Genomic DNA, 20879 nt, shown 5'->3' on the forward strand with positions numbered 1-20879 from the left:
AATAAACTTGCATGTACCTTAGTGGAAAAGGTCAACTCATAATATGAGGGATACCACAAACTTTAACAATAAAGAGCAAACCAGATGCCTGAAATTTAAAGACAGGTTCCTTTAAGATACCTTCTAATGATGTTCTAATCATTTGCACCTGGTGCACCTAATTTTAATCTCAGGTATTTAAGAAAGTGAAAAAGATAGGGTGTACTTTTTTGTGAAATCTGCATTTCTATTTATTAAAAGGGCAAATCAACCCCAAAATAAAAATTTGCTTTAAAAAACATAATTCTAAGCAACTTTCCAGTATACATTTATTAAACAATGCTTTTAAAGTCATTTGTAAGAACAGTTGCCCTTGAAACCAGCATTTGTTTAACCCCTGGTTGTTAATCCAGGGGTCTGTTAATCATCTGCTTTATTTTACATTGTATCAATAGTCTGAGTCCCCAGGGCAGAAAATAGAAAGGGACAAACACCGCTTTCAATAGCAATTACATATATAAATAACTTAAAAACCATGTTTAATAAATGTATATTGAAAAGTTGCTTAGAATTGTTTTCTTTTATATTATTAGGCACGTTTTTATTTTGGGGTTGGCTTGCCCTTTAAATTACACATTGGACAACAAAATGTAAATGTTACATATTTCTTATATCACATTTCTATATAAATATAAATAGATTTTTGAATTGGTTTTAAAAAAATAAAAAATTACAATATGGCGTACTTACTTTTTCACATGACTGTAGTTATATAAAGATCTACAAGTCACGTTTATTGTTATCACAATAAGGAGCCTATTTATTATACTGTGTAAAACTAATCTCGAAAAAACAAACAAAAGATAAAGCCAAAAAAATAGCAAATTTATTAAATTGTGTATGCCATCTGAATGCTGGAATTGACACAAGTAAAGGGATCCTGTCATCGGAAAACATGTTTTTCAAAACGCATCAGTTAATAGTGCTACTCCAGCAGAATTCTGCACTGAAATTCCCTTCTCAAAAGAGCAAACAGATTGTTTTTTATATTCAATTTTGAAATCTGACCTGGGGCTAGACATTTTGTCAATTTCCCAGCTGTCCCCAGTCATGTGACTTGTGCCTGACACAATAAGGAGCCTATTTATTATACTGTGTAAAACTAATCTCGAAAAAACAAACAAAAGACAAAGCCAAAAAAATAGCAAATTTATTAAATTGTGTATGCCATCTGAATGCTGGAATTGACACAAGTAAAGGGATCCTGTCATCGGAAAACATGTTTTTCAAAACGCATCAGTTAAAAGTGCTACTCCAGCAGAATTCTGCACTGAAATTCCCTTCTCAAAAGAGCAAACAGATTGTTTTTTATATTCAATTTTGAAATCTGACCTGGGGCTAGTCATTTTGTCAATTTCCCAGCTGTCCCCAGTCATGTGACTTGTGCCTGACACAATAAGGAGCCTATTTATTATACTGTGTAAAACTAATCTCGAAAAAACAAACAAAAGACAAAGCCAAAAAAATAGCAAATTTATTAAATTGTGTATGCCATCTGAATGCTGGAATTGACACAAGTAAAGGGATCCTGTCATCGGAAAACATGTTTTTCAAAACGCATCAGTTAAAAGTGCTACTCCAGCAGAATTCTGCACTGAAATTCCCTTCTCAAAAGAGCAAACAGATTGTTTTTTATATTCAATTTTGAAATCTGACCTGGGGCTAGACATTTTGTCAATTTCCCAGCTGTCCCCAGTCATGTGACTTGTGCCTGCACTTTAGGAGAGAAATGCTTTCTGGCAGGCTGCTGTTTTTCCTTCTCAATGTAACTGAATGTGTCTCAGTGGGACATGGGTTTTTACTATTGAGTGCTGTTCTTAGATCTACCAGGAAGCTGTTATCTTGTGTTAGGGAGCTGCTATCTGGTTACCTTCCCATTGTTCTTTTGTTTGGCTGCTGGGGGGAAAAAGGGAGGGGGTGATATCACTCTAACTTGCAGTACAGCAGTAAAGAGTGATTGACGTTTATCAGAGCACAAGTCACATGACTTGGGGCAGCTGGGAAATTGACAATATGTCTAGCCCCATGTCAGATTTCAAAATTGAATATAAAAAAATTTGTTTGCTCTTTTGAGAAATGGATTTCAGTGCAGAATTCTGCTGGAGCAGCACTTCCTATGACAGTATCCCTTTAACATTCCTTGCTTCAGACCTTGTACAATCCATCAAAGTCAACAGGGAAAATGTTAAGTTCCGGCCGAAGTCACTCTAAGAAAAACCAAAAATCACTGTATTTTCCCAAAGAATTCTCAAGTTGCTGCTTACAGTTACACCGGGATTTGAGAAACAATATGGTCACCAATGTCTGGCAATGTGCAGCAAATCAGAATGCCTTTTTTTTAATGTACACAGCATATATGTTTTTGTTGAATGATTAAAATAAACAAAAAAAAAAGCAGAATGCTTATTTTTCATTTCTGCCTCCAAAGGTGAAGGTTTAACTGCACTGCATATTCACTTACAGGAGGGCCACCTTAGAGAAAAATTGTCATAATATAATAGGACATACCGGAGGTAAATCTGCAAGCTGATTTCCATCTAGCCAAAGGTCCTTCAGTTTATATAATGATCCAATGGTCTCTGGCTGCAATGAAATATATGAAGTCAGTCATTATTAAAGAAATCAAAAACATGGCATATCATGTACCAGCAAGATTACATAAAGTACATTTCATCTTAAACAGAGCATAATTTTGAAAATACAGAAGACTATGGTCATAGAGCATGCCTAGTGCATAGGTAATGCCTAATGCCTAGTGGTTTCAAAATACAGATCTAAAGTTGTAAACCAGCTCACAGTGGTTTGTATAACTACTTTCAAGGAGTCCTTCTACTACCATTTCTTGGCAACAAGAAAAATACATATTTAATTCCAGAACATGGGTTTTGCAAGCACTATTGCATGGAACATAGGGTTAACACTGCAGCTAAAGTAAGGTTATCAGATGTTTAAAGTAAAATCCAAGGACATCAATATAGTTCAGAATGAAGAATGCATGTTACAAATTTCTATTTATGGCATGCCTGCTTTTTGGACATAAAATTCCATTTCAATTATAAACCCAAAATAAACATAACATGTTATTCTTAGCAGCTGCTATGACATTGCTGCTGCTTTTACACTGTTGCTGATTTCAATTCAAAAGCATCTCCCCTACTGCAGAATGGTGGGGTAAGTGAGCTAAAAAATGGGACTTTCTTGAGGCAATAGGACTAGGTCCAGAAGGGGACTCCCCGTGCATCAAGTTCCTGAAATACAACCTGCCCCCTAAAATAGAGCCTGATGGGAACCCTAAACTAATGGAGGAAACAAGAATATCAGAATAAAAGTTTATATAAAGTTTAAAAAAACTATTATATTTTGTCATGAAAAAAAAATAAAAAGATTTGTCCAAAGAACCTCTATCATCCTTGGAACACATGATAAATCTCTTAACAAACCAAGCTTGTATGGTTTAGTAAAAAATAATTCATATTAATGAAGATTCAAAGTCATCTTTTGCACCTCTATAAATGGATTATGGATTCTAGTTATAATAATACAAAATTTGCAGATCATAGCTAAATAGAAACGCAAAGCTCTATATTAGTACTAATATTGTTCTTAAGGATTATCATTATTATATAGTGAGTTAACTAATTACTAGCAGGGCAGTACTGAACACTGTTTTCACACTTCTGTATTTTGAGCCTTGAGATACATATATATAATAAATGAATATATGAATCCTGAAAAATTAAGTAAAGTGGTTTGCCAATCACAGAGCTAAGCTCACTAAGTAACCTGGGATGAATACCATCTGGCCCCGGACCTTTGTTTATCATAACATGTTATAGGTCTCTTTTGAATTTCCTCATGTGTGAACCAGAATTGGGACTATTAATAAGGAAACCTTCATTAACTGGTTCCTCATTTGGGTATATAGGATAAATTATATATATATATATTTGACGTAGTTGGCCAGCTTAAATATATTGCAATATATGGACAAACAATCCCTGTTTTGTTTAAAGGGTATGGCATTTTTTAGTAGCAGAATGCACAAAAAGGTCTGTCTTAAATATATGGGTTGAGTGCAGAGGACCTCTTGTATTTGTGTGTATATATATATATATATATATATATATATATATATATATATATATATATATATATATATATATATATATATATATATATATATATACAAAAATACTGAAAAGGTTTATTATTTTATTAATAAACACACAGGATTTTCGTACCTGCACTGGTAATATCCCCTCTCCTACCACATGCACTGCTGGTTAGGATTATCAAAGATCTCATTGTTCTCTTCCTCATATTCTAATTATATAATTATATGACCTGTAGTAGTCACATAACCTAAAAGCTAACTATGTCCATAAATATATTTAATGCTTTCCAAGTACCAGCTCTCCAGCTGTTGATGAACTGAAACCCAACATAACATCACAAGAAGTCAAGTTGGTCTAAATACCAGCAAGCTAGAGCCATATGGCTGTCATGATTGGTGCCAGAGATGGGCATAGTAGGAGGACTCCAGCACATCTTTCCTCATGTTGCAAGAGGGCTCAAAGTCATCAGAAGTAAAAAAGTTAGCAGTGCAGTAAATACGGTGGGGGTCATTTAGCAACACTGGCAAATGTGTCCATGGGCAGTACCCAATGGCAACCAAACAATTGTTGCATTCATTTTTATACCTGCAGCTGGCTGAAAAAAAAGCTATGGTTTACTGCCCATGGACAAATTTGGTCAGTGGTGATAAATGGGTCTCAATGTTTACACTCAAAGCACTGGGAAAAGACTTTAAGTCACTCTCAAGGGGCACAAGTCACCACTACAAAACAAAAAACGATGTCACAGAGGAAGCCACCAGAGCGGAAATAACTTTAATGAAAATGGAGAAACTTCAAGGCCTTGTTGCACTGCACTAAATTATATGGGAAGGGACACAAAATTCATATACCATGTCAAAGAAAATCCCGTTGCACTTTTTTCATTCCTTTAACATCAATATCAAAACAGACCAGAATGATGAATGCAACACATACACACATACACATACTGCTTACCAAATTATAAAGTTCATTGTTTCCTACATCAAGCTCTTCTAATCTATGCAGCTGTGCAAGTGATCTGCCAATGTATTAAAAAAATACAGTCAGTGTTAAGAATGAACTATTATTATTAATTATAAAGCACAATCACCTTCCATAAAATACTAGAGAGTATGGGGATACAAACACAAGACAGTTTATACATACAAACAATATCATCTCACTGAAGCAGACACACATTTGTTAAAATGCATAGTATAACAGGTACAGTACACAGGTATGGGACCGGTTATCCAGAATGCGTGGGATGTGGTGTTTTCCGGATAAGAGATCGCTCTGGAGTTTGGCTCTCAATACCTTAAGTCTACTAGAAAATCATATAACAATTAAATAAACCCAATGGGCTGGTTTTGCTTCTAATAATGACGAATTACATCTTAGTTGGGATCAAGTACAAGGTAATATTTCATTATTACAGAGAAAAAGGGAAATCATTTCTAAAAAATTTTATTACTTGGATAAAATAGAGTCTATGGGAAACTTCTGTAATTCAGAGTTTTCTGGATAACAGGTTTCCAGATAACCGATCGCATATATGTATTATTAAGTACTCCTCCCTAAAATGTATACAGGGACCCAGTCAGCTAGAAAAAAAAGTTGTTTTATAAAAGGAGAGAGGCAAATGACAATCTACAAAATGCTATTCGTAGATCTCATACTAGAAGTTAGAAAAAATTTTGAAACTGGAAAATAGGGCTACTATTCAATGAGTTTTACAAAGCAAGTAAGTGGGGATGCGAAAAGACCACTGCTTTACAAAATGCTCTTGTTTTTCATTGCTTATAAGGAGGAAATAATGTTAAACTCTTGCCTAGGGGCACCACTATATTTCCCTTGACTAAGCCAGTAAAAAGAACAGCAGCTCTTAACAGACAATTAAAATCTGAATTTTACCCAGTGCTTTTACTAGTGTGATAAGGTTGAATATTAATTCTTATTTGAATTGGGGCATGGGCTTGTCTTTTACTCATGCCAATGCACAGCTGGCTCACAGTATATCTAGGGACAAACAGAATTGTGGCTTAATACCCTGATGCCTGTAAGCACAATTTGAGCCTAAAGTTATAAAAGAAACATTTGTTTTCCCTTGATGTATCTTAATTAATGCATTTCCACAGAAATAAAATTACCAGAAATGTACTTTTAGGCTTGTCAATTCATTTAATATTGAAGCATAATGAGACTTCCAGCCAAGTAATGGTTATTGTAATACATGAAGTATCAGAAATCGTGTAGAAATATTACTTCTTCTCAGTCTACAAATTGTATTTAAAAGATTTTTTTGTGTTTTGTGACCCTTTCTAACATTGCTAACATGTTCTGATTCAAATTCATAACAGGTTGTGCTAGTAAATCCTCAAACTGTCACGTGCATAATTGGCCACCTTTAGAGAGGAACTTCACGATGCGTTTGGTGCCGACACGTCGCAATGAGAGGAAACGCATGTGATGTGTATGGAGAATCGCATGTATGAAAGTAGTTCTTACATGCGATTCTCCTTCACTTCCTGTTTCTTCACAGTGGAGTGGAGTTCCTCCCTTATACCTCAGGAAATCATATTACAATGGGGGCCATCTTGCACTGACTGCTTTAGTAAGAAATAATGCAGTGTAACTCATATGAACTTACTCTGGTAAAAACGTTAACAAATTTTCTCTTAGCTCGAGAGACACCAGGTTGGATAAACTGAAATGAGAACACAAAATTAAACCAGCACTTGGTTTTAATCAGACAAATCGGTTTGGAAAAAAGTAGGATGTATACATTTTAACAGAAAAAACCCCACACCGTTTTAAAGGGAAACTAAATACTAAAAATAAATTTGAATAAATGCAGAAAGTGCACCCCCAAATTAAGAATAATGAAAAGATATACAACAATCATTAAAGGTGCAGTAAAGTGTTGCACAATATGTTGGCGCTATAAATATACTTGATAATAATAATGATTGTTGAGTTAAAAAGGGCAAACAGGGAAACTGAGATTCTTCATGATTAAAACAATAGGCAAATAATATGTTCAGCGCAAGCCCTGTTCATTGAAAACAAGTTAAACAATGTATGAAGACCTTTATTTCAACAGAAACACTGTCCCTGATATCAAATTTACACTTTATTGTACAGGTATGGGACCTGTTATCCAGAATGCTTGGGATCTGGGGTTTTTCCGGATAACAAATCTTTTGGTCATTTGGATCTCCATATCCTAAGTCTAATAGTAAATCATGTAAACGTTAAATAAACCCAATAAGCTGATTCTGCTTCCAATAAGGATTAATTATATCTTAGTTTAGTATACAGAACACTCTCATTAATACAGAGAAAAAGAAAATCATTTTTAGAAATTCGGATTATTTGATTATAATTGAGTCTTTGGAAAGCAGCCTTTCCAAAATTCAGAACTTTCTGAATTCCGGATAACTGATCCCGTACCTGTACAGTATTTTGCTTAAAAAGGTATTTTTAGATCCCTGCAGACCGACCACATTTGCCTAAAGAAAGTCCTTTCTCTTTCTTCTCAAGAATATCAGGAACTGGTTGAGGCTGCTGCCCTGTTCTAACAGACAAGAAGCACTGCAGGGGTCAGAAAGCAATAGCTCCTACCTGTCTGAACTAAGCCCTGCTTTTAGGCTGTGTTCAAGAAAACAGAAACAAGTCTAAAGGGAAAAAAGTGTTAGGTTTGTGTTGACCGAAAATGTTTTTTTAATGTGGGTCTCCAAAATTATATCTTATTTATTTGTATAGAAAACAATGGTGACACTATGGTACATATTTGTAATACACTGTATTTGCTTTATACGCTTTTGTAGAATTCAACCCTCTATACATGAAAGTACCACTGTCTTAACAGAGACAAAACATTATCAATATTAAAAATTCTTCCCTATAATTCCCCCTTAAGCATGGAGAAAAGAATTGCTTACAAGTTTACAAGGTTAGGTGTGCATGAAAAAAACCTCACAATACTCATAAATCAAGTGCTATATCATAAGTGATCACCTTTTACATTGATCATACATAAGTGCTCATTTATGAATGAAAATGCAGTGTGCCATATTTTTTTTACCCATAATACAGCAAATTTTCCCATAATTCCATCACAATTGCAGGAAAGTCGCATCCTCTGCAACTGCTCCCAGTCCACTTAAAGAGATACTGACACCTGTAATTAAACTTTTTTTTACATCCATTATAATATTGGCTTTGCAAGCTACTTCTAACTTTGCCATAAAGTATTTGCATGATGCTTTTACATTACCTGTCTGATCCCCCATGTTCCTGTATGAGGGGGCTGCCATATTTGTGCAGCAGGAGTCCGTTAGCATTTGAAACTGTAACTAACAGGCTGAGATGGGACAGTCAGGTTGGCAAAGTCAGAGTGTCAGGCTTAGGAACTTCAACTAACAATTATATACAAAAACAAACCTCTCAGCAAAAAATGATCAACATGACCTATAGGTAACATTTAATGTACATTCATATGCTAAATTCATTTTTTAGTGTCAGTATCACTTTAAATGGGCAAAAATGCAACTTGTGTTTCAATGCAAGGTACATCTTGCAGTAAAGACTTCTTCATTGATCCCACTCTTGCGCCTATTGACCCAGTCTATTTCAACATTCAGGGTGGCTGTATCGCCAAGGTTCCTTTAAATCAATAGGCACCGTTGATCAAAAGATACACAATGCCAAACGTGTGTTTTTGGACACAAGTACCTTAAAGGAAAACTACACCCCCCCCCCGAACAATGTAGGTTTCTATAAAAAATACATTGCATAGAACAGCTTATGTGTAAAACCCTGCTTCATTTAAATAAACCATTTTCACAATAATATACTTTTTTTTAGTAGTATGTGCCATTGGGTAAACTTAAAATTGTCATTTTAAAAAATAAGGGCCACCCCCTAGGATCGTAGGATTCACGGTGCACACAAAAAAACCAAACATGTTAGGTCACATGAGCCAATTAAAAGACAGAGTTCTGTCTTTTGCTTCCACACTTCTTCCTGTTACAGTTAGAGTTGTAGTATTTCTGGTCAGGTGATCTGAGGCAGCGCACAGACCATCATGAAATGGTGGTTTAAGGAAAGAGATTTAAAAGAGCAATATTTACTTAAATATACATACCAGTTTGGTAAGATTCTTTAATATGTCACTTAATTCATTTAAACGATCTGTTGCTTAAAGTGCACCTGTCACCCAGACATAAAAAGCTGTATAATAAAAGTCCTTTTCAAATTAAACATAAAATCCAAATTCTCTTTTTTATTAAAGCATTCATAGTTGTTCTAAACTCATTTAAAAATCTTAGCTGTCAATCTAATATTGTCTGCCCCACCTCTATGCCTTAGGCATAGAGGCGGGGCAGGTAATTACTTTCACTTTCCATTCAGCACTTCCTAGATGTCACTGCTCTCCACATATTCCCCCATTCTCTTTACCATTTCATTGTGTAACCAGTTCATGGGGATGGACATCAGGTCCCTGATTCTGGTGCACAAACAAGGTTCTGAGATGATGCAAGGCTTGTCTTAATTACAGAGTCCACAAAATGGCTCCTGCCTGCTTGCTATCATTGAGTTCCCAGACTGAAGGAAACCAGATTCAAATAATTTATACAGTGTAATTAAAGTCCATTTTGCTTGACTAACGTGATGAAAAAAGAATTTGGAATAATTTTTTTTAGGTGACTGGTCCCCTTTAAATATTCATTTTGAGGGTAAAGTTTTCCTTTATTGAATTGTGTGTTAATATGCGCTATTTGTCGAGTCCATTTTAGTCCATTTTATTTTTTATTTGTCGAGTCCATTTTAGCTTTTGTAAATGACCCTTATGGCTTTTTTGCTCTAACAAGAACAGCAAATGAGAAAGCAAAACGTTTCTATTCCTATTAGTGTCCGATCAATTCATTATTTGAGCAGACAAGGAAAATGCTTCACTAGCAACATGAACTTTTATTCTGTCACTATTTTATTTTAATGGCAAATGTAAGAGAATTGCTATTCCTTAAAAGAAGGCTACTTCCATTTGAAAGAAGATTTTTAAAACGCACACTAAAGCACAGATTACATTTTGCAAGACTGGTGATTTGGACGAAAATCAGACTAATAATACCAAAATAAAATATATTTACAAGGAAAACATTATATTCCTAGTTCCAACATCCTTATGATCATAGATTAATCATATAAACCTTTCTGTTTCTTCATATGCTAAGCTTTTATCAGTCACCATAGTAACGGTCAGATTTTAAAAGGCTTTATTTGTAGTTAAATGGAGCACCAACAGTAAGACATTATCCAATACTGTATAATCTGCTTTAATCTTTTATATCCTCATATTATAGGACAATAGGACAAGGAAAAAAAAAACTATAAAAAGCTTACATTTTGGAACTATAGTATAATTACGAGAAAATCAACAAATGTAATTTTGTATATAGTATAAAGATATTGTAATGGTTGACCAAATGAGTGCTTTGACTCTGAGTGGTTCTCTCATAGAGAAAAATGCCATTTAAAGTTGTCTATGGCAGATCCTTGCTCAAGATAACAGAAAAGCTCCAATATGCGTTCAAAGTGTTACCTGCTTACTTGCACACATGTCTGGCTTCTGCAGAATGTTTCAAAAAGAAATAAAGTGGGGAAAATGGTAGGGATCTCCAAACCAGTATTTATCTTTGGTTATAATCACTTATTGGAACTTGAGATCCACAACAGTATTTGGGCATCCTGTGAAAATGGAATAATCATTCACAGGGCACTAAAGCAGCTATAGCTATTTGGGCAGAAGTGACTGTCGCTGGAGACAATTCGCCAGTGTTACCGCTTTCAGACACTTCGCTGATTTACGGGCACAGTCGTAACTTCGCTAGCGAAAAGAGAGCGTTGCTAGCGTTCATTCGCACTCTATCACCAGGCGAATTTTCGCTCTGGCGAATGGATGTTACTCCACAAACTCACTAAGATGCGGATTTTACTGAACGTTACCTCTTTCACCAGACTTGCCTTCGCCAGCTCAGACCAGGCGAAGTGCAATGGAGTGCACAGATCTTCCTCATTCTTCTGTTACTTATATCATATTTTTAGTGGAAAAAGTCCCAAAAAACGCTGACGTCTTTTCCTTTTTTCAGAGTGATAGTCCTTAAACAATTTTTTTGGGTAACCGGGTTCCCCAAAACATTTTCTAACATATGGAACATTAACTATACAGTGGGCTCATGTTTAGGGCATTATAACAACTCTATTTTCTTTTTTTAGGTTCCATGGACTTGTGTAATGTAATGTATTTGCTGCAACATATACGTCCATTCAACTTTATAGTTTTCCACCGTATGCAAATTAGCCTGAGTGAAGACCTCTAACGAAGTTTCGTTAGGCATAATTGAACGCTAGCTTGTGAAAGCAACAGATTATTTTGAGCAGCTAGGTCTCTTCGCTCTATAGGTCACTCAAATGGCTATATATACATACATAGATCATTGACTTCAGCCAAACACAGCATTTCTGATACACACAAGTGATTCAATTCTTGTAAATAAAGTGAGGAATATGTAAAATATGCTCATATCCAGCAACAAAATTAAATGCAAAGACCCAACAGCAGAAAAAAATACTCTAGAGCTTAAAAAAGAAATGGAGCACTCTCTAAAAAAGAGAAGCCATGACATGAGCCAGTGAACTCGTTTGTCTCCCACTGCAGAACATTGCTGATATTAGATAGCCCTTCAAACTTGTGCATGTTAATAGAATGTATGTACAGGTGTGGGATCTATTATCCAGAACCTCATTATCCAGAATGCTCTAAATTACAGGAGGTCCGTCTAACATAGACTCCATTTTGTCCAAATAATTAATTTTTAAAAATGATTGCCTTTTTCACTGTATTGATAAAACAGTACCTTTATCCAAACTAAGATATAATTAATCCTTATTGGAAGCAAAACCAGCTCATTTTAAATAATTTTCCAGAAGACAAATTACAGAAAGATCCAGAAAACCCAAGGTCTCAAGCATTCTGGATAACAGGCCCATTCCTGTATTAGAATAAAATATACTTTAGTTCATACTTGACTCAAAGTTAAAGTTATTTCTTTTCTAGATCGGCGATCAATAAAATCCAAACTTCAGTCCTTAAGCTATATTTAAGCATTTAAATAAAAAGGGAAAAAAACATGTTACCAGCTCTTTCACCCACACAAGACATTTTATTTATCTCTCTTAGTTAATTCTTAACTTCTACACAATGACATATTCTTTTCCCAGAGTATCAGGTATAAGTCGATATCAGCTTCATAAGAGGTGAGAAGTCATAAGAACAACTATTCACAGCCTTATGATCCACAGCCAATAATTCTCTGCAAGCATGATGTGAATGGTGGATATTCAACTGACATGTGTACAGGAACACTTCAACTGTAAATGTTATTTTACATCATAGGTTTATTTAAAGAGATATGGGTTATGTTAGAAAAAACCCCTGATAAATGACATTTGTAAATTTGAAAGGTTGGCTCTTGTGAGTAAGTATGGGAAGTGACGGCTGTTACTCAGATAACCAGCATACAGATATCTACCCTGCGTAACTCTTTCACCGACAGGAGAATTTTGCAATTCATTGACATTTAGAGCCAGACAATTTTGAAGATTTTGTGCTCTCACAAAGTTTTTTTTATATTTTTTAAATTTTTCTTTCAAAATCTGCTAGCACTTTTGTGCGATTAGACGTATATAAGACTATATAGAAACACCTAAAAAAAAGTATATCTGAAAGATATTGTATGTTTTGAAAAACTTATTTGGAGAGCCCCATGGCTCCCAAAAATGCCAATACTAAATATATATCATTTTAATGAGATTTCAGAAGCTCCAAGGAACACACTGCCAAATTCCAAGGAACTGCTCCAGAAATATGTTATGTAAAAGGCATAAAAAAGTCCATCCCAGAAATGAATATATTTTGTGGAAAATATATATTCTTGCAAACCCAAAGACAAATATGCCTTTCTACTCCAAACTTTCAAACCACGACGTTTTCAATTTTGATAGAAAATGGTCTTGATAAATACATGTTATTATATTTAACAAGGTGTTCAATAAATGCTTATGATACTAGTTTCATGGCAAGATGCTTACACCGGAAACGAAGAATGAGGAAACGGCACACAGAATAGAATGCAAAAGGGGATATACCCCTATGGATTTATTGTGTCAGACAGCACAACGTTTCGGGGGCAGGCCCCTTCGTCATGCTTACACCACCATAGTTCACGGAGGTGTGCGTCAGTCATATCAAAAGCTCTGAATAACACTGGCCTGTTTGACCAGCACTGTTAAAAAAAAAAAAGCAAAACATGAAATCTTGTTTTTACGTTGTCAAAAAGCATGATGAGAGAGCTCAGGCATGCAACAAAGGAAGTGAAAATACCTCTAATTTCCAGGTTGTGCCTAAAGGTATGCAAGGCTATTAGATGGGTTTCTTAAATAAATGGTGATTATTTTGCACTGTCCTGTCAATGGTTTCTTCCTGTGAGTGACTACTCAAGTTGTTGTCTACTAAACTCCAAAATATGCCCACAAACCTACAAGTAGACATTACACTGAATTCAAAACTCATTATACATATTACAAATAATTGACTTACAACAGCTTGTTTTTTTTTTTAAACAAAAATCTGCATTCCAACTCACACAACATTTACAGCACTAAACATACCACATACCATAAATGTAAAATTACAGAAAAAAAGCTTGGGAAATCTATACCACATGTTCACTCTGGCTCATTCATTAAATGAGTAATGGGTGTAAAATTATCTACCACCCGACAACACCACAACTTTGGTACCAGCATAATTACCAAGAGCCAGAATGAAAAGAATTGAGTTGTGAATTTAAGAATAAAAATTTCACAATGTGATATTGTTCTTAAGATTAATATTATTTATTAATATTATTAATAAAAGGCACTAAGTTTGCCCAGGAGCAGTAACCCATAGGAAACCAATTAGCATGTAGCATTTATTGGTCACCTGTTTAAAAGCAAACTTCTTATTGGCTGCTATGGCTTACTGCTCCTGGGCAAACTTAGTGTCTTCTATTACATATGGGGGTTAGTGTTGTTTATATAGTCCTGTTTTAGAGACAACAAAGGATTTTTATTACAAGAATACCCATGGATGAGCTGGTGAGTAGTTTTTGGAGTAACAAAGCCTGTATTAAATAACTGCAGAAGATAATGTACTCATGGAAGGAATATGACTGATCATAGCAAACCGAGTTGAGACTGTTGCCTGTAGCAAATATCCCATAAGCGATTTCTTGCTATTCTAGCAATTAAGGATAGACAGCCCATGAGAAATGTCCACAATTCAACCTTAAAATTAATTTAAAAACGACAGAACTGAAGAAGATTTTTAATTTTAACCAACCTCATGTTTTTATTTGACCTAGGTCAAAGCTGTTACAGTGCTGATAGCGTCTCTCTGGAAAGAGACAGCATAGTTACTAATGGGCAGAATGATGGCTCAGTGGTTACCAGTGCTCAGTTTGATTACAACCTGGCACTATCTGAAAAAATTGTTATGCTCTTTTCATGTCTGTATAACTTTCCCATTGGCCACACAATCGAAAAACCATAGAAGCATGTTAAATTGCTCCTGATGAATGTAAATGATAATCAGTCTCTGCAATGTGCAATCCAAGTACAATTAAAAGTTCTGTAAATAATCAAGTTAGTCTTTGCTATCCTGCACTCAGCTTCTATTTCCTTCTATTCTCTTCTTGCAGAAGTTGGGTGTCAGACAGATGGAAAATGGGGTGGGGTCTCTTTGTAAGAAGATTATTAGAGCTAACTCAAATAACCGATTCCAGCAGAAACAAAATCTAACAAAATAGCTGACTTTGGCACAAAAGAATGAGCTCTAATACTTCTTCAAACAAAAGGACCCGCCACAAGGCTTTATCAGACTGAACTGCCAATTAAAATCAGACTCCTGACTTCTACATGAAGACAGAATGAAGAGAGACAGATGTTGAAAGGGAGAGTAACAATTATTTTAGAGAATTTTTAATTTATTATATTTAGAAAATGTATTATTTCAGTATGATTAAGCTTATATTAAATTTTAATTTTCACAATAGTTCTCATTTAATGAAATAAAATGTGATTATAAGCAAGTTTCAAAAATACATTCATTAAATATGTATAGCAGATGTCAGTCTTGCTTACTTCTTCACAGTTTTTATTTATTAAAAGCTGGTTTCTGTTAAATTTTTTAAAATTTAAGAGCCACCAGGGCAAGACTATTAAAAAACAGACAGCTTCAGCAGGTGTATTTACAATTAACTTAAAGGAGAACTATAGCGAAAATTTAATACAAGCTTCGGCATACTGAAGTAAGAAACTTTCTAAATACAATTAAATATTCTGCATTGTTTCAGAAATAATCAAGTTTATTTTCATTATTCCTCTATCAGCATCTGTTCCTCTTCATTCTGTCTTCTTGCAGCTGTTGGGTGTCCGATATTCATTGACAGTTAGGTCCAATATATCTTATGGGGGGGGGCACCCTTTCCTATCAGATGTATTAGAGCTCACTCAAATAATTGATTCCAGTACAAACAAAACCTAACAAAATAACTGCCATTTGCACAAATTCTGCATGTAGAGAGACAGGATTTCTAGTGATTGAGATCTAATACATCTTCAAGGCAAAAGGAGCCCCTCTAATACATCTTCTAGGCAAAAGAAGCCCCCCTATACGATATATTGGATCTGTCAATGACCATTTTATACCCAACTGCTGCATGAAGACAGCATGAAGAGAAACGAATGCTGAGTGGAATAGTGAACATAAACTTGATTAAGTTCATTATTCCTCTCTCAGCATCTGTTCCTCTTCATTCTGTCTTCTTGCAGCTGTTGGGTGTCCGATATTCATTGACAGTTAGGTCCAATATATCTTATAGGGGGGGGGGCACCCTTTCCTATCAGATGTATTAGAGCTCACTCAAATAATTGATTCCAGTACAAACAAAACCTAACAAAATAACTGCCATTTGCACAAATTCTGCATGTAGAGAGACAGGATTTCTAGTGATTGAGATCTAATACATCTTCAAGGCAAAAGGAGCCCCTCTAATACATCTTCTAGGCAAAAGAAGCCCCCCTATAAGATATATTGGATCTGTCAATGACCATTTTATACCCAACTGCTGCATGAAGACAGAATGAAGAGAAACGAATGCTGAGTGGAATAGTGAACATAAACTTGATTATTTCAGAAACAGTACAGAATTCTAATTTATTATATTTACAAATTTTCTTATTTCAGTATGCTGAAGCTTATATTAAATTTCCATTTTCACAATAGTTCTCCGGTAAAAACCAATGAAAAGAAGTAATAAACGAATACTGGAAAGTTTCTTATACGGTAATTAAAATTTCTTTAATTACACAATATTTTATTATTTGGGTTTACAGCCCTTTAAGCAAATTTTAACATCTTAAAATCCTTAAGTTTCAGCAGTACACTTTCTTGCACAAAATCTCACAGCATCTGAGGAACAAACTGAATTAAAAGTGGGAAATAGTTTGGGCCTCAATCTAATCTGATTGTATCAGTTTTTTTAAGAGACAAAGTTAGGATGTAACCATCAATCATTTGACTTCAGTTTCTTACTTCAAATTGCTGCATTTTTGTGATAACATAATCAGACATCTAACACAGAAAGGGAATACAGGGCAGATGTTTTTACCAAAACTCAGACTTTAAAACTAAATTCAAACTTTATGTGATGACATCTCATTTCACTCTGTCACTCTATATTTAGATCATCCAGGACAGAATTTTCTCTATGTATAGTCACAACAATCCTAATATTCATAAGTAAATGTTCAACTATAGTGGGTCCATAAAAAAGGTGATGGAGTACCACCAGAATATTAAAAGTAAGTCTTCTGACTTTCTTGCCATGTTTATATTACTTTTTTTCTACATATTTTGTATGCAACACACCACCAACTAGATTCAAACAAATGGCAAATAACTGATCGCACGGTCATGTCATACTCACTTTCCAATATTTTCTGGGAGCACCTGAAGTGAGATGTCATTAATGGAAAGGCAAGTAAGGCTTGCAAGGTCAGGAAAACTGTCAGGCAACCTGTAGAAAAAAACAAAGAAAAAAGCCATTGTATTTTTCAAAATGCAAGTTTTTCTTATAAAATAATTGGTAGCAAATACGGGGGAGAATGAAATCTTTGCTGTACAAGATAAGGACATCAGAAGTAAAAAAATAAAAAATCCATGATCATTTAAAACCACTGGGATGCAAAAAGTAAGATCTTAATGAAATCTCATATTCTTATAAATAAGGTATGATTTTATTTAGAATAAATACATTCATACTATAATGAAACTTTTTTAAAGAAAATAAACCTGATATGAAGAGAATATATATTCAGAAAAAAATCCAAACATGCAAACCTCCCCCATCTACAGTATTTCATGGCCCAAGCATTCCAGAATATGAACCCAAACCTTGCACTAGAGCAGTGTAATCAATGTAAATAAAACAGGTGACACATATGTCTACAAAGGGCAATCTTCCTTTGGTTCTACCTACCTCACTTGCAGGAATGTCTGAAGAAACAACAACCTTAAAGGGATACTGTTGTGTGAATTTTTCAAATGCATCAGTTAATAGTGCTGTTCTAGCAGAATTCTGCACTGAAATCCATTTTTTTTTAAGAAAGCAAACAGATTTTTTGATTTCATTTTGAAATTTGGCATGGGGCTAGACATGATGGGCAGCTAACAAACACATTTGCTGAAAGATTTGTTTGCATTGTTAAAAAAGGCTTTTTTCTTGCTTGGGTGCTATTATCATGTCTACCACTAGGTGGGAGCACAACTTGAGGCATATTGAAGTACAATGAGAAGGGGGGAAACAATATCTCAAAGTGCTGGCTCCTTCTCAAAGCTCCAGATCAGGCGCAATGGACTGAGAGGGCTGCCTCCACACCAATATTACAGCTAAAAAAATACATTTGTTGGTTCAAGAATAAAATGTTAAATGGTAGAGTGAATTATCTGCAATGTAAACAGTTTAATTTAAAAATAAAAAGTCAACCAAAAATATTATGATAGAATCCTTTTAAAGGGGTTGTTCACCTTTAAATGAACTTTTAGTATGATGTAGAGAGTGATATTCTGAGAAAATCTGCAATTGGTTTTTTTATTATTTGTGTTTTTTAGTTATTTAGCAGATCTCCAGTTTGCGATATCCGCACTCTAGTTACTAGGCCAAATTGCCGCAGCAACCATGCCTTGATTTGAATAAGAGACTAGAATATGAATAGGAGAGGCCTGACGAGAGATGAGTAATAAAAAGAAGCAATAACAATAAATGTGTAGCCTTACAGAGCATTTGTTTTTAGATGGGGTCAGTGACCCCCATTTGAAAGCTGTCAGAAGAAGATGGGAAATTATTTCAAAACTATAAAAAATAAATAATGAAGACCAACTGAAAAGTTGCTTAGAGTTGGCAATTTTATAACATACTAAGGTGAACCACCCCTAAAAGTCTTGAGGGAGTGAGAAGTGAGTGACAATTATATTCATTATCGTGCATTCATCAACGACCTATGTGCAAATACTTAAAACATATATAGGATGGCAGGAGTGAGTGGGATAAGTGGGAGAGTGAAAAACCAAAGTCTTTATTTTAAAGAGGCTGAATGATCGCCTAGCTCCTATCCCACTAGACAAAGCAGGATGAAATAGCCTTTTAGGGCAGACACACACGTGGAGATTTGGGGAGATTTAGTCACCCAGTGATAAATCGCCTGTTCTCCAGGCAACTAATCTTCCCTAACTTCCGCTGGCTAGAATGTAAATCGCCGAAGGGATGGCACTCGGAGCGCTTCGTTTTCCTATGTCGCCTCACGAGGAAACTTAGGGCGATTTCAGAAAATGAAGTGCTCCGAGGGCCATCCATCCCACTGGTGATTTAGTCACTCTATATAACAGCTGGATGAAGGATTTCCCAGAAGTGACAAATGCCTTTTTTTTTTTATTCATCTGAAAGTAAAAACAGCAAACCGATTCTGTGAAAAAAATATTTGGCCCACATATAACATCAAATTAAACACTGTATATGTAGTCAAACTAGAACAATGTTGTAAAAGTGTTACCTGGTAAGTGGATTTCCACTAAAATCTGCTACTTGGAGTGCTTTGCAAAACGAGATGCTTTCAGGAATCTCAGGAATTTCTATAAAGCAACATTTAAAAATGTTTTTTTTTAAAAAAAAAACTAATGTACAAATCAAACACTGTAAAATGCATCCTATAGAAGAAAAAAAGGTGTGTGCAATAATTTTCTTCTATTCCTTTAAATGAACACTTCAATTTTATAATAAACCTGGCTGTACAAAAAAAATTTCAATGAAGGTGCTACTGCCTCCATCTATAAATTCAGTCTATATTAGTACACCATTGTGCTTAGACCACCAGGAACTGTAACTAACATTTTTAAGTGAAAAATAAAATTACACTACGCTCCAATAATAGATATATTCTTGACAAAGTTGTTATTAAAGTTATTTTGAATGCTTTATTAAAAATAAAATTTTTAGTTAATGTTCCTTTAAATATCACCAGACTTCCTACTGTCCTTTGGGCGACACACCAACACAATACAGTTATGGGACCTGTTAACCAGAATGCTTGAGACCTGGGGTTTTCCAGATAAGGACCTTACAGTAATTTGGACCATTAAGTCTTCTAAAAAGAATATTTAACCATAAAATAAACCCAATAGGATGGCTTTGCATCCAATAAGGATGAGTCATGTCTTGGTTTGGACCAAGTACAATGTTTTGTTTAATGTATTATGGAGAAAAAGTAAATATGTTTTAAAATTTTGAATTATTTGAATAAAATGGAGTCTATGGGAAATAACCTTTCCATAATTTAAAGCTTTCTGGCTAATGGATTTCCAGATAACGGATCCTATACCTGCATAGAGAATGTGGGTCTGAAGAGTAATTATATTGTGATTTTTGGGTTGTCGGTTTGATTCCAGTTTGATTGCACATATTTATACAATCACCTTATACCTTAGCAAGAGTATTAAATGACTTCATGTTATTACAACAATGATCCAAAAGCTGTTAAAAAAACTAGAACAGATGATTAAAGGTTTTTGTCTTGCATCAAATCTAATAATTGTAATTATATTTTAAAAAGTAAATAAAACCTATGTGCATGAAAAAACACATATCACTTCACCTGGCCTAAATATTACATGACATGCTAAATAATTGACTGCAAACCCCTAAAAATCTAATCCTAACTGGTTTATGTCTTACATGCACTATGAAGCAATAGAAAACAAACCAGGCTAGGCATAATCCTATCTAGCAGCTGCAGAGACTGATTGTCCGTATAGGGCTTCTTTCCCTGTTCTTGATTAAATTTGCTTTTCGACACTAATGAAACAAAGACAAACTATTATAACATAACATCACATGGTTCTGCATTATAGACAGTGTTCCTCTGAATTAAATACACAGACCAGTTTTAGAAACTTGTTTTGCATTTTAAAAACTAAACAAATAGAACTGTGCCTAGAAATATGACACGATCCCTTTTAAGTTATAAGGTATAGGATCCCTTCTCCAGAAAGCTCCGAATTACGGAATGGCTGTCTCCCAT

At 34.8% G+C, this 20879-nt stretch overlaps 1 protein-coding gene across 5 annotated transcripts in view; it reads right to left on the reverse strand.

Moving 5' to 3' along the window:
- lrrc1.L (leucine rich repeat containing 1 L homeolog) overlaps positions 1-20879 on the reverse strand; it is a 58639-nt gene that overhangs the window by 12929 nt on the left and 24831 nt on the right. For all 5 annotated transcript variants that reach the window (XM_018261924.2, XM_018261921.2, XM_041562202.1 and 2 more), the window contains 5 exon segments: positions 19356-19434; positions 17234-17323; positions 6787-6843; positions 5112-5175; positions 2548-2622 (listed from right to left, as the gene is read on the reverse strand). In XM_018261924.2, coding sequence (XP_018117413.1) covers positions 2548-2622; positions 5112-5175; positions 6787-6843; positions 17234-17323; positions 19356-19434 — 365 coding nt within the window.

The sequence above is a fragment of the Xenopus laevis genome, chromosome 5L (assembly GCF_017654675.1).
Source record: "Xenopus laevis strain J_2021 chromosome 5L, Xenopus_laevis_v10.1, whole genome shotgun sequence".
In the NCBI taxonomy this organism is placed as follows: Eukaryota; Metazoa; Chordata; class Amphibia; order Anura; family Pipidae; genus Xenopus; species Xenopus laevis.